Raw genomic sequence first — 22023 nt, 5'->3', positions numbered from 1 at the left:
TCTCCTAAGAGCTTCATGGTCTTAGCTCTTCTGTTAAGGCTGTTGATCCATTTTGAGCTACATTTTGTATAAGTGTGAGGTAGGGACACAGCCTCATTCTTTTGCAAAAATCCAGTTGTTCTACATTTAACTTTTTAAATAACTGTAAACTTTTCCAAAGAAGTTCTACCATTTTACGTTCTCACCAATCAAGAAGGTTCCAATATCTCCACATACTCACTAATACTTAGTATTGTCCATCTTTTTGATTATAGTCATTTTACTGGGTATGTAGCAGTATCTCACTAAGATTTAATTTGCATTTCCCTAGCCATTAATGGTATTAAACATCCGTTCATGTGCTTATTTGCTTACAGGCCATTCATATATATCTTCTCAAGTGACACTTTTTTTTTTTGCCTGTTTTTAAATTTGGTTGTCTTGTTATTGAGTTGCAGAGTTCTTTACATATTATGAACATAGACCATTATTAGATATATTGCTTGAAAATATTTTCTCCCAATCTGTGGCCTGTATTTTCATTTTTCTTTTACTTTCTTTTCTTTTTGGTGAGGAAGATTGGCCCTGAGTTAACATCTGTTGCCAATCTTCCTCTAACTTTTGTACATGGGATGCCACCCCAGCGTGGCTTGATGAGCAGTGTGTAGGTCTGTGGCTGGGATCTGAACCTGTGAACCTCAGGCTGCCAAAGCGGAGCATGAGAACTTAATCACTACGCCACTGGGCTGGCCCTCTTTTCATTTTCTTAATGGTATTTTTTGAAGCATAAAAGCTTTAATTTTGAGGAAGCCAATTTTCTATCAATTTCTTTTTTCTGGGTCATGCTTTTGGTATACAACTAAAAACTCTGTCTAATCCAAAAATCAGAAAGATCTTCTCCTGTATGTTCTTTCAGAATTTTCACAGTTTGGGCTATAGGTCTCTGATCCTGTTGAGTTCATTTTTGCATATCGTGTGAGGTAAAGGTCTAAGTTCCTTCTTTCCATGTGGATATTGTCTCAGCAGCAATGAATTGCTGAAAATCAGTTGACCATAAATATAAAGATTTGTTTCTGAACTCCCAATTATGTTTCATTGATCAACATGCCTATCCTTGTGCCAATACCACAATGTCTTGATTACTGTGGCTTTAGAGTGAGTTTTAAATCTCAATGTAAGTCCTTCAACTTTATTCTTCTACAAAATTGTTTTGGCTATTTCAGGTCCTTTACATTTCCATATAAATTTTAAAATCAGCCTGTTGATTTCTACAAAAAAGCTAGCTGGGATTCTGATAGGGATTGCACTGAATTTGTATATTAATTTGGAGAGAACTACATCTTGTCAATACTGAATCTTCCAATCCATGAAAATGGACTGTTTCTGCCTTTATTTAGGTCTTCTTTAATTTCTCTTGCAATGTTTTGCAGTTTTCAGGGTACAAGCCTTGTGCTTACTTTGCTAAATTTGGATTTTATTCTTGTTGATGAAACTATGAATGGAATTGTTGATTTAGTCCCATTCTTGGATTGTAAATAGAAACAGAATTGGTTTCTGTATATTGATCTATGCTGCAACCTGCTAAAACTGTTTATTAGTTCTAGTATTTTTTTCTTTTTTGTCATGTCATCTATGAGAAAAGACAGTTTTAATTGCTTCACTTTTGCTTTTCCAAGCTGGATATTTGTCCCCTCCTTGCTTCCTACCTATCTATCCGCCTGCCTACCCGTCGCTTTACTGTACTAGCTCGAAACCTCAGCATGATGTTGAAAAAAATGGCAAAAGCAATTGTGTTTGCCTTGGGCGGAGAGCATTCACCTTTCACCATTCAGTGACGTTGGCTGTGAGCTCTCTGCAGATGTCCTGTAGCAGCTGAGGAAGCGTCCTTCCAGTCCTAGGTTCTGGAGGGTTTTTAATCTTGACTGGGCAGGAGCTGCTCAGATGCTCCAAAGCTGCAATTGCTGTTTTCTTTCTTTCTTTTTTCAGCATCCATTGAGATGATATGGGTCTTGTCCTTTATACCACAATACTGTGTATTACATTAATATACTTTCAGATGTATTAACCTTGCATTTACAGAATTAATACTACTTGGTTTAATCATTTTTATGTGCTGCTGGATTCACTTTGCTAATATTCTGAGGATTTTTGTATCTATGTTCATGAGAGATATTAATATATAATTTCCTTTTCTTGTATTATTTTTGTCTGCCTTTGCTAGCAGGCTAATACTGATCTTTGACGACAGAAATTCTCCCCTCACTCAGCCATAGCTGGAAGTCCTGAATAGGATATGTTTTTATAGCTTATAAAAACACGGTTTTTAAGCTATGTTTTATAGTTATAGAATAATAAGTATTATTCTACAAGAAATATTCATTTCAAAATATTTAGAAAAAAGAGAAAAGTACAGTGAAGAAAAATCACCTGTAATTTCATTAACTGTAAGTGACCACTGCCATTTTATAAAACTGAAATGGCTTTAAAGTTTTCTTGGTTTTAAGAAGCAAATTATGCACAGTGTATAATATTCAAATAATACAGAAAAGGAAACAAAATTTTAAAGAAGCAAAAATGACTTATAATCTATAATCTCACACCCACTTAATATTTTTGCATATCTCTTACTCAACTTTATTTTCATAGGTAGGGGGTCACATGACACATACTGATTCATCATCTGGTTTATTTAAGACTATAATTTAAATTTTCAAATATTTATAAAATACTTAAAAATGTCCATGCACATAATAAAGATAGGAATCAATGGCTCACAACTGCAAATCACTTTTATAATACATATTTAAGATTCTGCAGTTTTTTTCCTGTGAGCAATATTCATTCTAATTTCACCCCCCAAAACGCTTATATTCTTTAATAAGCAATTTAACTTCTAGGCTTTTCTCATTTAAAAAAATAGACTTTACATGTAAACAGAAATATATACAAAGTTGTTTAGTATAGTGCAAAGTTAAATAAATCATAAATATCTATTTAATCTCAACAATTAGTTGCAAGAAGAGTAACACCTTGGATATATTTTTTATTTCTGATGCTAAACAAATGAATATTGTAAATTATATTACCACTAACTACATGAAAATACTAGAATAATAGACTATGATTAAGGAAAACACCAAAACAAAAGTGGTTGTTTTAAAGATGACTTTTTTCTTTCACTTGTTTCTTCACTGTTTCTGACTATATATAATCAGGTTAATTAAAAAAAAAAAACTCACAAATACCCAAGAGGTACACCAATTCCAACTTTGAACAACCTCGTTATGGTTTTAAATTGTTGTTTTTCTGATGACTAATGTTGCTGAGCTTCTTTCTTTTTTTTATTTTTAAAGATTTTACTTTTTTTCCTTTTTCTCCCCAAAGCCCCCCGGTACATAGCTATATATTCTTCGTTGTGGGTCCTTCTAGTTGTGGCATGTGGGACGCTGCCTCAGCGTGGTCTGATGAGCAGTGCCATGCCCACGCCCAGGATCCGAACCAACGAAACACTGGGCCGCCTGCAGCGGAGCGCGCGAACTTAACCACTCGGCCACGGGGCCAGCCCCCAACTGAGCTTCTTTCTATGTGCTTATTGGCCTTCTGAATATCTTCTTTTTGGTTTTTCATTTTCTTGAAGAGCAGAAACTTTTAATTTTATCAAAAAGTAAACATTTTTTTTAATTTATTATTTTTTTTTATTAATGTTATGATAGATTACAACCTTGTGAGATTTCAGTTGTACATTTTTGTTAGTCATGTTGTGGGTACACCACTTACCCCTTTGTGCCCTCCCCCAACCCCCCCTTTGCCCTGGTAACCACCGATCAGATCTCCTTGTCAATATATTAACTTCCACCTATGAGTGGAGTCATATAGAGTTCATCTTTCTCTGACTGGCTTATTTCGCTTAACATAATACCCTCGAGCAAAAAGTAAACATTTTGATGAGGTCCCATGTTTTAGTTTTTTCTGCTACTGTTAGGGGGGTTTTGCTGGCCAGCACTATTCTTAAAAGCAAAAGACTGGAAGCAACTCAATGCCCATTAGGAGACTTAGAAAGATATGTTGTGAAGAGAAAAAAACCACAAAATGCAGGATAGAGTATAAAAATGAGGCAAATAAGAATTGAATTTGTATTTATGTGTAAATACATAAAGATACCAGGAAGAGTGGTTACTTATGGTGGGGAGGGGGAAGGGAAGGGAGGAGCAGACAAACGGGAAATAAAGACAGGAAGAAGACTTCACCATATACCTCAAGACACATTCTGGCTTTTACACCATGTTAATGAATTACCTATACAAAAAAGTATATTAAACATTGCTTTGGAAATATGATCATCTGTAACATAACATTTTCACAAATCACTAACCAGTAGTGATAACATACCTGAATAGTTTGTAAAGGATTTTAGGTCCTCTAGACTTATGGGAACTTGTGCACCAGAAATTAATACCTGGAAAAAAAGTTCAATTCATAAAATTTGAGGTAGATTTTAAGAAAGATTTTTCATGTCATGAAACAACTGTCTCCAAGCGTCAGGAAGCAGTGTACCTGAATTTCCTGCTGATCAAACATCCGCAGCCACTCCAGGTTCACCACGTTGGCCAGGCCCTGCCTGAAAGCCAGGCAGTGCTGGCGGATCTGCCTGTTCAGCCTGTAGTCGGCTACGAGGTGGATGTACGCAATCCGATTTGCACTGGTGACAGGGATATCTTTTCCACCAAATTTTAGTTCAACCACCTGTGAATATTAAAATAAGTCTCAAAATTCTCAAAGTATGAGGATAGGGTGAAACAAAAGCAAGAAACAATGATTTCAAGGCAACTTGACTGCGTTGCTTTGTGACAAGAATTTAAGGAGAAAGCAGAGCGACCAGTGCCCACACCAGGACCTGCAGACTTAAAGACGCACCTCCACCGGGATGCTCCAAAGCCTGTCTCATTCACTGCGTAAGGTCATTAACCACCCCCTCTTTCTCCAAAGTACCAAGGAATGATGCAACAATGTAACGTGGCAACTTCATTGTAAAAAATGAGAAGTCACAAAAAGCAAAGATATGAACCAAATGATCAACACAAGTCAGAAGGGGTTTGTTTTGAAGGAAATACAGCTTAAGCAATTAAAGCTATAGTAAAATGATTACTCATATTTGCTCAGATAAGAAGCATACACTCCTCTTTGTATTTCCATAATGTTATTACTACCGTAAAGTACTCTGAATATGATTTAAAGGATAGTGTTAATAATTAGAGATAACTGATCAGTTCATTTCTTATGTATCTCAACAGAAGTAGAACGAACAACTTCTATCTTTACGTAAGCACACGTAACCTGGGGGTCTAGGAGAGGCTCAGGAGCCCCAGAGCGTCAGTGAGAAAGCGCCGCACTAGAAGGGGCCTGGGCTCCGGCCCCCTCTCCCTCACTTTAACTGTGGCCGTAGACAAGTTCCCCATCCCTGGGAACGTCTTTTGTTAATAAAACGGTGGAGTTTGCTTTGTCTGTCTTGGAATCGTGATTCTGTAAACTCATATAAACGAAGTTGACTGACAAGACACCAGAGACAAGCATAAACATTGAAGCCTAATTTACAAGAGTACATTTTTTAAATTCCTTGTTCACTAGTACTTAAACAAAAGAAAAGCATTCTCAGATGCACTGAGAGGAGGTAATCTATGCCAAGGATAAAGAAACATAAAATTAAACCAAAATAAGTGAACAAAGACGTTCCAGCGTGACCAAGTCAAGAGGGGACTACTGCTAGAGGAGCTAAGCCACGTTACCAAACAGGCGTCATGAGCCTGTGTTGGGCTAAAAGCAGAGAGACGCTTAGACTGTGGATTATGGGAAAACTATTAATTACTCCCCTGGTGATTTTCTTCACAGCCTTTGAGTTCTCTTGGTAGTCATCATATTCTAAGCAAAGACACCACCACTTTCTCCGGGCCGTGGCATTCCACCACAATTTTTCAGCACTTTACAGGAAGGCTATTTTAAGACCCGCTGAAGAGTCTGACTTAAGCCGTTCTGTCCTGTGTCTGACGGCTACAAGACCGCCTTACCCGCACGCTACGAGCTTTATCAGCTTTGCCCCTTCTCGCCAGTTCATGCTGTCAGTGCTGGGACCACCAGGCCTAAGGAAGGGCTTTAAGCGCACTGTCTCCACTCTGGGGGGAGGACCAGACCCTCCTGAGCTCACTCTCCGCTGGCAGCCCATCTGTTACTCGCCTTAGGGGCTGGCTGCTCTATTTCAATATATAAAATATCACCCCTTCCTTTAAGTGGATTAACGGAGGGTAATAAATGATGATGTACTGTGTGATTTGGAAGACAAAGGACCCAGGAAGTGGTAAGTTAAAGGACTCCCAAAGCCCCCAATGCCCCTACCTAATCGGCCAGCACTGACATGTGAGTAACTTTAAAGTGGTTATACCATGGTAATTTAAACTCCTCTCTCCGGCTACCCCTAAACAAGGTGAATGTTTAAAGTCATGTCAAAACTGTTCTAAGATTTCAGTTTTGAGGGGCACATTTAGCTCTTTAAACACGGAACCAGAGCAGTTCTTACAGCAAGAGCTATCTTCTCTCTGTCACTTCCGAAGGTCTACACTTCACGGCACTTTCTCAGAAGGCACTGGGCCCTCACATTACTTACTCATGCGAGCTCATTTAATCCTCACAGCAACTCAAGCTCCTTTTGAAGATAAGGAAGGGGTTCTATGACTTGCCCAAGGTCACAAAGCAAAGCTGCAAAACCAGGACTTTGACCAAGGTGTCAGGATTCCAGTTCCATTCTTTGCTATCTAACAGGTGATTATTTACGGGTCCACCTTAAACCCTGAGCATTTTCCTGAAGGGAGATGTGTGTATAAATTAAGAGTCTAAAATTTCATGTTCCTTTCTAAGCAGGCTAACAAACAGCCATATTGATTACACTAAAGAAAACAAATTTGAGAGCAACACCATGATTTTAAAGGGAAGATTAATTAACATAACCTGCCAATATAATGAAGTATTTGCATATTACAAATCTCTAAATCATTATATTTTATAAACTTAAACCTGCGTAGAAGGCTATGTTTTTATATCTATTTCTACAGAAATCCATAAGATCTCCCCTCAAGTTAGGTGCTTTACTAGTGACTGTCTTAATTTTTCTAATTAGACTCTTTAGTATAATTATTCTTATGCATTATCATTTATAATTTCTTTACTCAGTGGGAATTTCTATGAATAATTGGAACATCTTAACTTCACACTTTTGCTTTTAACAGATTCCAATATTATCAGTGGTGCTTTAATGGAACTCTTACATATGCGACATTTCACTATTACCATCTATTTCAGAAGGAAAATGGGAAATCTTCCCATTAGCAAAGGCCTTGCACAGGTCATTATGAAACGGCCCTGAAGCATTCCTCTCATTTTAAACAGCGTCACTAGGTGGCGCGAGGCTGCGCACTCACGCAGCATTACTATCTGTATGTCGACACTTTCCTTGTGACAGCGACAAATCTCAGCTTCAAAAAGAAGTCTGGATTTTGCAATGTTGAAACGTCAGCTTTGTAGTATGGAAGAGGAAGGTGAAACAAAAGCAACTAAATAAGTTGTAACCAAATAAAATATGGCTTTGTTTTCCTCATTCTTATTTTATCTTACAGTACTGACAGAGGCGACCAGGTAGTGAGAAGTAGGAAGCCCAAGGCAGTATTATTTCCCTCATTTCTACTTAGGATTTAACCCATATCTATTTCTGAGATAGACAGTTTAAGATTTTATTTTTCCTTTTTCTTCCCAAAGCCCCCCGGTACCTAGTTGTATTTTCAATTGTAGGTCCTTCTAGTTGTGGCATGTGGGACGCCGCCTCAGCGTGGCCTGACGAGCGGTGCCATGTCCGTGCCCAGGATCCGAACCAGCGAAACCCTGGGCCTCCAAAGCACAGCGTGTGAACTTGACCACTCGGCCACAGGGCTGGTCCCTGAGATAGTTTAAAGGTTAAGAAACAGACTGAAAATTCAACTACCACAAAGATGATCATTTAAAAAATATCCAGAAAGTTTCAATATCAGGATGTGTACACGTTTGTGTGCTTTTTCGTTTCGTTTTTGAAGATCTCACCGTGGTGTACAAACCACGTAACACTTCTGCAGCCTCGAGAGGAAGTCGACAAAAATATACTCGGTTTCTGAATTTTCCTGAGGAGCTCTGTGTACCGCAACAGCATGAGGACACAGTCCGCCACACGCACTAGGACGGCGGTGACTTAGAGAGAGCACAGAAAGCGGAAACAGCAAGTGCTGACGAGGGGGGCAAGTCGGAGCCCTGGCACGCTGCTAACGGGGATGCGAGATGGCGCAGCCCCTGTGGACAACAGCGTGGAGGCTCCTCACAAAGTCAAACACAGGGGCCGGCCCCGCAGCCAAGTGGCTAAGTTGGCACGCTCCGCCGGTGTGGATCCTGGGCGCCGCTCCTCAGGCCACGCTGAGGTGGTGTCCCACACAGCATGACCAGAGGACTGACAACTAGAATAGACAACTGCGTCCTGGGGGGCTTTGTGGAGAAGAAGGACAAATAAATAAATAAATAAAATCTAAAAAAAAAAAATCCTTAAAACAAAAGTTAAAACACAGACTGGCCATATGACCCACAATTCCACTTCTAGGTATATATACAAAAGCAATGAAACCAGGGACTCGAAAAGATAATTATGTAGCAATGTTTATGGCACTGCTATTTATGATAGCCAAAACAACTCTAATGTCCACTGACAGAAGAATAGATAAGCAAATGTGATAGATATGTACAATGGAGTATTAATCAGCCTTAAAAAGGAAGAAACTCTGGCACATGCTACATCGTGGGCGAACTTTGAGGACATGATACTCAGCAAAATAAACCAGTCACAAAAGAGCAAATACTGTACGATCCCACTCACAGGAGATACTAGAGTCATCAAATTCATAGACAGAAAGCAGGATGGTGGCTGTCAGGGGTGTGGCAGAGGGACGGGGAGTTCAGCACAAGTGCGTCGTGCCTGCCCTACCCCCTTTCTGACTCAAAGAAAATCTGCTTAGTTCAAGATACAGATCTATGGAATGTAATTTTAAAAATGAAAATTACAGTTGAAGTCCTATCATTAAAATTTTTTTCATTGCTTAACCCCCAAATTGTGGTTTCTCTGAATTCTGGAACCACCTGACCCGAAGAATACCCAGCCTGCCTCCAGGTCCTCCCTAACTTACAGAATCAAAACCTCAGCCTCCTCTGACAAGGGGCTCAAATATTTTCTTGTTATTCACTTTCCATTTAGCTCTGAAATGCACCTGTTTAGGTTGTCTTACACCGAAGCAGTGAAATACCTCAAATCAGCCATGGACTGAAACACTGGCTCTCTTTCTGAGGCCTAAATGGTTCCACAGATCTCTTGGCATCCAAGAGGAGGTCCAAAGTGGCTCCAAACTCCAGCCACTTCTAAATCTGCTCACCTACCCGGTGAGCTCACCACCACCCATTCGGGGGCTCTTCTAGGTAACCCGCCCTGAGCCACCTGGAGTTGAGCCCTCCTTCTGAGCTACTACTCAGCTACGCACATCTGACCGCACAGATCATATCTGTCTCCCTTGTCAGAATGTGTGAGCTTGTACAGTTTCAAAAACATCTCCTCTGTGTAGCATAACGGCTGCTACACAGAGAGTCATATGGTCTCATGAATGAGTGAAGAAAGAAAGACCAGTCATGGTAGGTCACAGGATACAAAAACGACCAGAACCGTAATAATCCACGCCTGTTCACTGTGTGCGCTCACCAAGACAGAACGCTGGTGCCTGTGACCGGGCCATTCGGTTAAAGAGCACCTGATGGGGGTCAACGCAGTCTCAGCAGAGAATTGGCTGGACACTAAGTATCTATTTAATATGCAATTACTTTTAAGTTGGCAAAGCTGATGATTTTTGAAAGCCTGGATTAGAAGCCTAGTGATAAAAATTCAGAGAAAGAATTACAAAGTTTAAAGATAATATTTTTGTAGTTAAAATCCAACTACTAAATTCAGAAAAGATTATCTACATAAGGATAGCAGAAAAGACGCCTCTTCCTCATGAAAGAGACATACTTGCCTGAAACCCAAATATAAGTAGAAAAGCACAGCTGGTTACTTTAAAATCTAATAAAATGAGAGATGCTAACAGATATGACTTCAAAGGTCCTCAAACAATTTGATCTGTCTATATGCATTAAAAAAAGTGTTGTTAATTATGGGAACATGTGAACATATGCTCGAGTGGACAGAACAGTATGAAGAACCCCACGCCCACCACCAGGCCCAGCAAGCACCAGCTCCTGGCCAGTCCAGGCCATCTGTGCCTTCACCTACTGCCCTGTTCTCCTAATACCGAAGGCAAACCCCTGATGCCATCAATCCATCCATAAACAGTTCAGTATGCTGTACATGAATGTTCACTGCAGCATCACTCATCACAGCCAAAAGTGGACCCGAACACCTACCGAGTGGGCTATTCAAACAATCGACATCATTCGGCCAGAAAAAGGAATCAAGTACTGATGCCTGCAACAAGTGAGCAAGGCCAGTCACAAAAGGCCACATCCCGGGAGACTCCAGTTATGTGAAATGTCCAGAACAGACAACAGCACAGAGACAGAAAGCGGATCAGCGCTTGCCTAGACTGCGGGTGGCAGTGACTTGCTATGGGCACATGGTCTCTTTGGGGTAATGAAAATGTCCTAAATTTAGATGTTAGTGATGGTGGCACAACTCTGTGAATACACTAAACTGTATTGGACACTCTAAAGGGTGGATTTTATGGTATGTATATTATATCTCAATAAAGCTATTATTTAAAAAATTAGTTTTACTCTCTAATATACGTTGTTTTTTTTAAAGGATAAAAGTAACAAGGGCAACCAGATGGACAACAAAGGTCAGAAAAAACACCCCAGTGAGCAGCTTTAGAGCGTCGAGGTCCACTATGAGTAGGTGAGGATGGAGCACTGACCAGCCCCAGGGCTCTGTCGGGTAGGTGCTAACATGCACTGCCGGGAACCAAGAGCAAGACGAGAAACAAGGCGCACCTCACAGCCACGAGACCGTAACTCCCCAGAAGGATGGGGTGAACACGCAGGACAGCGCCTCACTGCGAGGTGCTCAGCTGGACCCAGCTGGTGGCACAACTGAGGCCAGGGCTCAGGAGCTTCAGGGTCCCACCGACCCCCTGATTTCCAATGCTCAGCCACTGGAATTCTTCTAACAAACGTGCAAAAGCGCAAATGATAGAAAGCAACTGTATCTTCACACAGAAAGAAATACGTAGGTGTGTGAATCCTCTGCCTCGTCACCCTGTGAATAAAAGCGGGGCGTCAGGAACAAACGAGACAAGGAAGTGCTCCTCACCTGGGCTTCTCCGAGGTCATTGTTCACCACAGTGAAGTTGAGCCCGAGCTCCTCCACGTCACCTTCATAGCTCTTGAGAAAAAGCAGATTCTTATACACTTCAGGATCTAACGAAGCGAGATGATGAATGTCCACATCTGCACTGGTTCCAAGCAACTTGGACAGAAAAAAGCCGGCAAAGGGCAATTCCACCAGCATATTTTCATAGAGAGCCTTCAAATAAGAACAATGAACAATGATTAGCATTTCGTGGGAATCTTTTTTCATACTTTCTAAAAATAAAAGATGTGTATGTTCATTTGATACTTAGAAGTCTAAGATAGCAGATACTTTTCCTCCATAACAATGACAAGGATGGCGGAAGCTAATGTTTGGTGAGCGTTCACCATGTGCCAGGCCACAGGTTAAGCCTTCAATGCACGCATGCAGTATGTCAAAAATTCGAGAGCAGACTATCAAAGAGTTTTAGGGCTGAAATAGTCAAATGTTAATACCAGTGGGAATTTTTAAGAGTCAAATCCTTCATGGGACAACAGAGGTTGGCAAGCATTTTCTGTGCAGGGCTTTGCGGGTGTATCCATTTCCCGGGCCTGCTGTAACACAGTGCCACCAACGGGGTGGCTTGAAGCCACAGAAACCTAGCGTCTCACAGCTCTGCAGACCGAACCGAGATCAGGGCCATGGGGCCAGGCCCTCGGAAGGCTCGGGAAGGGTCCTTCCTCGTGTTTTCCAGCTTCTGGTGGTGCCAGCAGTCCCTGGGGATCCCCGGCTTGTAGCTGTGTCACTGCAAACTCTGTCCCTTCACATGGCTGCCCTCCCATGTGCGTCTCATCTCCCTCTCCTTTCTCTTCTGAAGATGCCAGTTACTGGATTTGGGGCTACTCTAACCCAGCACAACCTCATCTCAGTTTGATGACACCTGCAAAGACTCTCTCTTCTAATAAGGTCACATTCACAGGTACAGGGTATTAGGACTTGAGTATATTTTTGGGGGGGTCACAATTCAATCTACTATAGCAGGCCAGACTGTCTCAGTCACCACCCCTCCACTCTGCCTTTATAGCACAAAAGTAGCACAGACAACACGTGGAAAGCTGTATATCACAGTTGGATTTCATGAGATTTCCAACTCAAGAAATATTCTTCTTTAGAGTCTTTTTCCAACCATCAAATGGAAAAAGCATCCTTAGCTTACTGACCATACGAAAATAGGTGGCAGGCTGGATTCGGCCCACAGGCTGCAGTCTGCCAACCTCCATTCTAAAACGAAGAAATCAGGCATCAGAATTCTGAGGATCGTCCAGATATTATGAGTTGGTACGTGGCAAAATTGGTATCAAAACCCAGATTCCTGACACCCAAATAAATGTTTTCACTCTAAGTCACTGTCTACCTTTACGTATAAGGATTGCAGTGCATAATTATTTTTGCATTTATCTATATTAAAGTATAATTTATACATAGTAAAAGAAAATGTACAACTTCTTAGTTTGATAAATTATTACATTTGATTACACCGGTGTAAAGACCACTCAAATCAAGACATAGAACATTTACACCCCTCCCCAGGTCGAGTTCGCTCACGCCCTTCAGTCAATACTCTCCCCCAGGTTAACCCCCAGTCTGTTATCACCACAGAGAAGTTCTGCCAGTTCCAGAACTTCATAAATGGGATTACACAGTATGTATTATTTTATATCTGTGTTCTTGCGACACAGTATTTCTGAGATTCCCCTATGCTACTACTCTTTTACTTACTGCTGTGCAACAGCCTTCCCCAGTCACCTGATGACGGACACTGAGCTGTTTCCATTTGGGGGCTATGATTAGGTACAGCTGCTATGAAGAGTCATGGACGAACCTTCCTGTCGATCTGTGCTGACTTCTCCTCAGTATACACTGAAGAGAAGAACTGCTGACAGTGGAAGGATTGGGCCACAAGGTAGTTTAACTCTGTTAGACACTGACACCCTATTTTCCAAGATGCAATGATTTTTTCACCACAACCAGCAATGCTAGAAGTCTGCAATGGTCTCCATCCTCACCAATTATTAGTATTGTCAGTCTTTTAAATTTTAGTTATTCTGGTGCAATGGGGTATCTCACTGTGGTTTTAATTTACATTTCCCTGATGACCAGTGGTATTAGACTAAATTAAGTGTTGGTATTACTATATTAATCACCAGAGATACCCCAGCAAAAGAAAGTGGGACGTAAAATTATGTAAGTTTTCCAACATAATGTCAGGGTTCACCTGGCATGAAAAATGTTCTTATAGTCTAAGGCTGTAAAATGCAACAAGGAATCAGGAATGTTGTATAAAATTTTCAGATGCATTCTTATTATTTTATTCTAACGGAGGACTGACTTGGAAGTCACAACAACTCTTTCTTGTCAAAAATGTTCTAATGAAAATAATAGTCACCACTCAATGAATGCCTGCCACGTGCCAGGTCCTATGCTGAGCACCCGACATCAGTGATCTCATTTCCATCTGGCCTATTTGGAAGGTCTCCTAACTGTAAGGGAAGAGTGATTCTTACATGGGAGTCAAGCGGAAATCTGGATTCCTCTACAACGTCCATTTTTCTTAGAACACATCTAATCTGCAAAGACATGTATTCACTAGAACCCTCTGAGACGCTCCCATGACTGCAGCCTCCCACCTTCCCCGGTGAGAGGGCAGTGGTGTCATTACCCCCACTCGGTGAAGGAGAGCTGGAGGGACCGCAGAAGGACAGACAGAGTGGGCGAGGGCTGGACTAACCTCACTTTAGAAACCAGTGCAATGAGCTATGCTTTGTGGGCTATGTTGTGACACAGTCAGATCTTCTTTAAACCACTGTTTTAGGATTTGAGCGCTATTATGCTACTCAAGGACTACCAAAATAAAAACAAAATTTAATCTAAGGGGTCATCATTCAGCCATGAAACTAACTTCAGAAGTCACTCTTCCAAGAGGCCATTTACCTGATCACATCCATATACACTAAATGTGAAACATGAAGGTTTAAAGACACAGAACTGGGGCTGGCCTGGTGGCGCAGTGGTTAAGTTAGCACACTCTGATTCAGTGGTCCAGGGTTCCCCGGTTTGGATCCTGGGCACAGACCTACACACCACTCATCAAGCCATGCTGTGGCAGAGTCCCACATACAAAACAGAGGAAGATTGGCACAGATGTTAGCTTACCCACAATCTTCCTCAAGCAAAACAAAAATGAAAAGAGGAAGTTGGGCAACAGATGTTAGCTCAGGGCCAATCTTCCTCACCAAAAAAAGAAAGAAAGAAAGAAAGAAAAGGACAGATCTGTGTGAATTAACTAATATGAGCGTAAACAGTTTCTAGAGCACTGGCACTATGCTCCCTCAATCTTCTAGCAGATATGAAATTTTCGGCCTATGTGCCACTGTTCACCTTGGTTCAAGTGAACCCTTTCCTTAGTCATAGCTCCCAGTACAGGTACAGTAATTAATCACCTATTTCCCACATGGCAGTCTATAAAATAACTGGTCCTTAAACAAATACACCTAATTTACACACTCACATGACTACTTTCACTTCTCCTCCTAAACCACCAGAGAATGCTGACACCCCTTGAGATGTACATTTTAAAGTCTCACCCACTAACACGACTGGAGGAAACCAGACAATAGCTATCAGACCTCCATCCATCCAACCATCCAGAGTGCACTGGCTTCGTGTTCCAGAAAGCTCCTGACAGGCATGTGGAACGACATTTTCCCCAAGGCTGGCGTGTCTAAGAAGCTCAGGTTCACCACCTGTTCACTGCAACTTCATAACACCCCCTCCAGCTCAGACCACAGATGCGTTTTGCCAAGGAAACTGAAGTGCTATTTCCCAGAGCTTTTATTTCTGATTTGAAGACTAATGATTACCCAGTTAATTTTGAAAGGATGGCAAAAAAGGACTTCTTAATGAGAGGGTGAGCAACAAAATGGAGACCGGCACTTAAGTCATCCACCGATGGCGTAGAGAGCCGTTGTGAAAAGCCAGTTTGCTCAAAGTTAAGAATGGCTAATACTATTAACCTGGAGCACTTATAAATCCCCTTCCTTCTAAATGAATGATGACTTCAAGCCAAGGAGAACATTCTGCATAAGATGACATGATTGATTCCAGGTGTGGAAGAAAAGCCTCATTTGTACCGTGGACTCTAAAGTAAACTGGAAGTGTAAATCATTTGATGTTCAATATATAAGGTCATTGTTTGCCATTTCTGCATTAGTAACAATAAACCAGTGAAATTCGTTAAATATAGCAGAGCTACCTGAATTTTAAACAGAAATCCCACTGTGACTCATAAAATGTAAATGCATAGGTATAATTTTTTACATAAGGCAGGTTTAAACCTTTAGAGCATTTAATATACAAGGACTAATAAATGATAGCACTAAAAACTATGATTGCATCAGCTAAATGGATTATAAATTAAATTTCCATAATGTATGCAACTTAGATACAAATGTAGGCATAAATCAAGGTATTTTCTAAACACAGGTTAATTATACAACGTCAAAAACTGCCTATTTTTTATGCAAAATAATCCACTTAGCATTTTTCATATTGGCCTTAATTCTAAGTCAGTCGCACCATACTTGTTCCTAGAAGCCTATCAATAACTACTTGTCATGAAAAAATAGCAATAGGTATATGGAAAAAACCTGTAACGTATTTTTCAACTGTCTGTCTTTTATGAGTGTTTATAGCTAGAAATTGTGCCAAAATGATTTGAAATAAAAAGGATTAATTATAGTAGAAGCCTTTTAATATAAGTGAGTGCAGTCTCAATGCAATTAATGCAAATTGTGGCACTATCAGGAGAATAAATGTGAGCCACATCACAGGCCATTTCTGTTTGCTGCCAAATAACTTCAGTAATTTACTACATTAAGAATCAATAAAAAAATAATGCTTTTCAAATGCATCTCTATCAATCTTCAGGTAGTTCTAAAGTGAACATTTATAACTTAATCTAAAAACTATATCAGGGATGTCTTGTTTTAAAGCCACCCTAATTGAGTAAGAAGATAATAATTTTAATTATTTCAGATCATGCTAATCTCGGAGTTTAAAAAAATAAAAAAGAAATGTAAAATAATGGATGCTGATAGTACAAGCTATTTAATAGTCGTGCTTCAGAATTAATAACCGGGAGTTGAAAAACATGGTCTCTGCTGGGACTGCTATTGAGTTTTATGACTACAAGCTCCTGGAGGGCAGGAAACATACCTAACTAATACATGAGTCTGTGTACAACATACGGTGCCCAACCATTTCACAAACATTTAATAAGTACCAGCTGTGTGCTAGGGACCACTTTACACACTGGAATTGGGCACCCATGAATTCGTTTGCAAAAAACCATCTATTCTCTTTTGAGATAGTTTAGGTTGTGCAAAACTACATATACGTCAAGATTCATTTCAAAGCCCTGGTCTTCACAATCCTATTCCAGAGGTCTTTCTACACTGTTCACTCGTTTAACCCTTCGTCTACACAGCTACATGATACTGAGTGTAAAGATCTGCGTCACTGCACTGTATTCTGCGTTTTTGTGTTTCACGTGCACTGCTGCCAGCCAGGACGACAGGCCAGGCCCTCCACCCTTCGCCCCGACACAACCAAATGCTGGGCACACTTCTGGGCAGCCTCCAGTGTTTCTCTGAATATTGATGAAGTTGAAATGAGCTCTGCTCATTCACGATTCAGCAAACGTGCACTAAGTGTGACTAGGCAGGGCCCAGCGATTCTCCTATCTAAAGAAAGGGATCACTGGGAGGCCGGCAGCAGCCATCTGGACGGTGCTTCTGCCTTCCCGGAGTCGACCCTCCTGCCTATGGAGGCTCCAAAGTGCCCATGAGCAGAGCCGCTGCCCCTCACGGGCGCTCCCTCACCCCAATGTTCTTCTTTGAGACCCTCCCTCACATGCCTTCCTGCAACCAGCAGCACAGGATGGTGAGCTGAGGGGCCGTGAGACATAACTGCCCACCAGGCCTGGAAGTGAAGGCTTCGCGAGGCGAGAGTTCTACGTGTTCACTGCAAGTGACAATCTGCACTTACGGTTTCACAGCTTTATTTTTCAGAATAGCTTCTTTACTTCAGAAACCCTTAGGGGATGGGTGGGTGGGTGGGAGATGAAATTTCGCTTCTCACATTCTGTTTCGTTGTTGGATATCCAGAAATCAATCCACACTCTGAGAATCCCTGGAGCAGCTGAGAGTCAATCCCGCACCCTTCTCTCTCCCAGTCCACAGGCCACAAGGAGAAACCGCTGTGCTCCTCCCACCCTGCCACCAAAATACTCCTGAAGACCAAGAACTTACATCTTCATGACCAAACCAACAAACCCACATTCCCGTGTCTACCCACAGCAAGTGAATCTCTGGGAGTTTTAGGGCAGCTGTTTCATCCCTGCTTCTGAACGACATCAGGAGTCTAAAAAAATACTGAGGTCCAGTTAAGGTGCGCCACACAACCAAGAACTATCTTCAATAATCAAAAGCAAACATTTTTCAGGTTTAAAAACTCTACAATACAGGATGAGGATAGAATATTAGACTTCTGAAATCTATCAAACTACCTCCCTTGAAACTTGAGGACACCAATGCCCCCAAGGGCAAATACTCAGTCCTCACTAGGTACTGAGTCCTTTCCCTGAGAAGACTTGATGACCCACATGATTGTTCCGGCTCGTTCTGCTTAGAGCGAGCAGCCCACTCCATCCCACACTGACTTCTCCCTCCTCTAACTCCTGTGACACTGGCTTCATCAAAATTACCACATTACAGCATTACTTTTTTGTAGCAACTTTACTGAGATATAACTCACATATCTTACAATTTACCCATTTAAAGTGAACAACCCAATGGTTCTTTCTTTCACAGAACTGTGCAACCATCACCACAATTAATTTTCAACATTTTTATCCGCCCCCAAAGAAACCCCTTACCCCTAGCTGTCACTCGTCCTTCCGGCCATCCCTTCCAGCCTGGGCAGTCACTGATCTACTGTCTCTATAGATTTCCTTATTTGGGATATTTCACATAAATGGAATCTGATAATGGGGATCTTTTGTGATTTTTTTCACTTAGCATGTTTTTGAGGCTCATCTATGCTGTAGCAGATAGTAGTATTTCATTCCTTTTTATGGTCAAATAATATTGCATTGTGTGGATGTACCACATTTTGTTCATCTATTCATGAGATGATAGACATCTGAGTCATTTCTGCCTTTTGGTTATTATACATAAAGCTACTGTGAACATTTCTGTACAAGTTTTTGTGTGGACAGATGTTGGCTGGGTCAAAAGGTAAGCCTGTTTAACTGTTTGAGGAATGGCCAGGCTGTTTTCCAAAGTGACTACACTTCTTTACATTCCCACAGCAATGTATGGGAGTTCCAACGTCTCCACAACCTCATCAGCACTTGTTATTATGTTTTTTTTTTTTTTGAGGAAGATTAGTCCTGGGCTAACATCCACCGTCAATCCTTTTTTTTTTTTTGCTGAGGAAGATAGGCCCTGAGCTAACATCCGTGCCCATCTGCCTCTACTTTATGTGTGGGATGCCTGCCACAGCATGGCTTGATAAGCAGTGCGTAGGTCCGAGGATCCGAATGGTGAACCCTGGGCCACTGAAGCAGAATGTACGGACTTAACCACTACGTCACTGGCTGGCCCCAGCGGTCTTTTGACTCTCTCCATCCTAGTGGGTGTGGACAGTCTCTCTTTGTGGTTTTGATTTGCATTCCCTAATGACTAATGATGGTGAACATCTCTCCATGTGCTTAACGCTCACTTATTTATGTTCTTTGGAGAAATGTCTATTTAGATCCTTTGCCCATTTTTTAATTAGGCTGTCTTTATTACTGAGTCCTTGATATATTCTAGTACAAGTCCCTCAGCAGACATGATTTACAAATATCTTCTCCATTTTAGTGGGTTGTCCTTTCAGTTTTGTGACACTGTCCTCTGAAGCACGGAAGTTTCTGATGAAGTCCAGTTTATCTGTTTTTTCTTTTGTGCTCCTGGTTTTGTCCCTAAGACACAGCATTATTCCTGACTCCCCTGCAGCACTGAGCACTGAGTGTTTTCAGGACGGGTGTGTGACGCCCTGTGGTCCTCAGCAGCTCTCTCCAACAGCGGCTGTTTGTTCCTTCACACTCTTGTGCCAGTGGGAGCAGAAGTGAGGCAGGGACCCCTCAGTTCCTCACTGGTACTCCAGACCCCCCTCCCCAACAGTCCCTGGCTCTGAACCTCAAGCCATTGGGCCAGAACACCCACTGCAGCCCCTCAGGGTGGCTGCCACCTCCCTGATGCCATCACGGTCTCCAGAATACTGTGATGTCCCTTTTACTTACCACTCTGATCCCTTGCCGTCCTCTCCTCTACCTCAGCCACCTAGTCTTTAGTCCTGTCCTAGGACTGTCATTACAGCGACTTAGTGCCCCTCCATAACCTCACTTTTAGCTACCCCACACTCTGACTCCTTCCTCCTTGAGGGCCAGCACATCCACAACCCCAACCACCACAAAATCCCATTACTGTCTGCTCACCTTCTCAGTGTCCCTGCCCCTCAGGTCCTCATTGATTAATTTCCTCTCTCAACAGCTCAGATGTTGTCATTGCTCCCTTCACTCCCAATTCACCTGCCCCCAATTCACCTGGCAACCACCACCCCGGTGTAACCTAACTCGACACCCTAGTCTGTGTCTGGAGAAGAGTAAGTCCCCGCACCAGCTGGACTCACTTCACTTTATGGTGCTTACCTCAAGCAAGCCCTAGGCTAGCTGGCAGTCCTATGCATTTCCCAGTCCCGCCATCCTCAGATTGTAGTGCGCGTGAGAATCACACGGGGAGCATGCGGAAACAGATTGCTGGTCTTGCCTGCACAGTTTCGATTCAGTAGGACTGGGAACCACACTTTTGAAAACTCCCGCACCTGTTGGCTCTGCATTCCCACCATCTCTCCTCAAGCTTTCTACCCTTCCTCCCCCATCTTCACCCTTGGCTGAAGACTTTGCTTGCTATGTCACCAAGAAAGGAGGAGCACTCGGAATGATCGTCATGTGCTCCCACCTTCTGCAACTGTGCCCACATGATCTCCCCTCCCTGTTTCTTGCACAAACTGCCTACACACCCCCTCTAATTCTGCACAAGACCCCACGCCCTCGTGTCTTCTCTAGGACATTGCTCCAGCAAGTGTTCCCTCTCTCCCACAGCAGTCTCACCAAATTATTTTCAGCAGCATACAAACACGTATTATTTCTCTCATCTTTAAAACAAAAACAAAGCTCTATTAGCCCCACATCCCTTAAGCCATGGCTCAAATTTTCTTTACAGAGACAACCCCAAGAGTTGTCTATCATTGCTTGCCCGATTCTTCTCCTTCCACCCTTCCTTTCATAATCTCCCTTTTGTCAAGTCAACTGCGGTGGCGTGTCCAATCCTAAGTAGCTCCACCAGTTTTCACAAGTGAATCCACTCACAGAAAACACTCAGTGCCTGAAAGAGAAAATTACTAGCATCCCAGACGGCCCCCCCCCCCAGACCCCCTGCCCCCAGTCATTACCCTCCAAAGGTCAAGGGTCCTGATGTCCAACAACATAAATTATTTTTGTCTGTTTTTAACTTATACAAACGGACTCCTACATAATGCCCTCTTTTGTTTCTGGCTTCTTTCACTCAATGTTAGGTCTGTGCCATTCAACAACATTGTTGTGAACAGTGGTAGTCTGTTCATTCAATAGTTCCTGTGAATATCCCACCATTTACTTACCCAGCATATTTCTGAAGGGCATTTAGGAAGTTTCCAGTTTGGGGCTATATAATGTAGCATTACTATAAATATTCTTTGGCATATATTTTGGTGAATATATGTACATATTTCTGTTGGGACACACCTGCAGAGATATAGGATATAGGCCATAATAAGATACTTCTGGAAGACACTGCTTCCATTCTTTTCAACCCATCTGCTGAGGCTTTGGCTCCCACCACTCTAAGAAAGCTGCTTGTCCACACTGCTAAATGAAACGGTCGCTTCTCAGGCCCCGTCTATCTGACCTATGAGCAGAATCCTTTCTCTCTTAACATACTGTCTTTGTTTGATTTCCAAAATACCAGACTTCCCTGGTTTTCTCCCTACCTTCTAGCTCCTTCTCCTTCACTCTCTGAACTCTAAGTCTTGGAATGGCCTGGGACTCATTTCTTCAGTCCACTCTTCAGTCTAGCTACACTTAACTCCCTCGGTGATATCACCCAGTCTCATGACCTGAAGCACAATTTGAATCCTGTTGGTTCAGTCCAGACCTTGCCCCTCAACTCAACACCCACAGATTCAACTGCCTACCTAAATTTCAATATGAATGTCTGACAGACATTTCACACTTAAGGAAAACCAAACATCTCTTCATCCCTCCCCAAATCTGCTCTTGCCCAAATCTTCCCCATCTTAGTCAATGACACCTCCATCCTTCTAGTTCTCAGAACAAAATCCATGCAGTCTGCTTACTGCCTTTCTCTCTCATACTCCAACATCTGATTCATCAGCCAATCCTCTTGGATCCAACTAGTCCTCGCCAACACTATTTCCCAGGATGAAGATACCATGAT

At 42.0% G+C, this 22023-nt stretch overlaps 1 protein-coding gene across 3 annotated transcripts in view; it reads right to left on the bottom strand.

Annotated features, from left to right (window-relative positions):
- UBE3C (ubiquitin protein ligase E3C) overlaps positions 1-22023 on the bottom strand; it is a 124055-nt gene that overhangs the window by 13635 nt on the left and 88397 nt on the right. For all 3 annotated transcript variants that reach the window (XM_023640117.2, XM_023640115.2, XM_023640116.2), the window contains 3 exons: positions 11387-11599; positions 4534-4722; positions 4369-4435 (listed from right to left, as the gene is read on the bottom strand). In XM_023640117.2, coding sequence (XP_023495885.1) covers positions 4369-4435; positions 4534-4722; positions 11387-11599 — 469 coding nt within the window. The remainder of the gene's footprint in view (positions 1-4368; positions 4436-4533; positions 4723-11386; positions 11600-22023) is intronic.

The sequence above is a fragment of the Equus caballus genome, chromosome 4 (genome assembly GCF_041296265.1).
Source record: "Equus caballus isolate H_3958 breed thoroughbred chromosome 4, TB-T2T, whole genome shotgun sequence".
Classification (NCBI taxonomy): Eukaryota; Metazoa; Chordata; class Mammalia; order Perissodactyla; family Equidae; genus Equus; species Equus caballus.
This window is presented reverse-complemented; position numbering and strand designations above follow the sequence as displayed.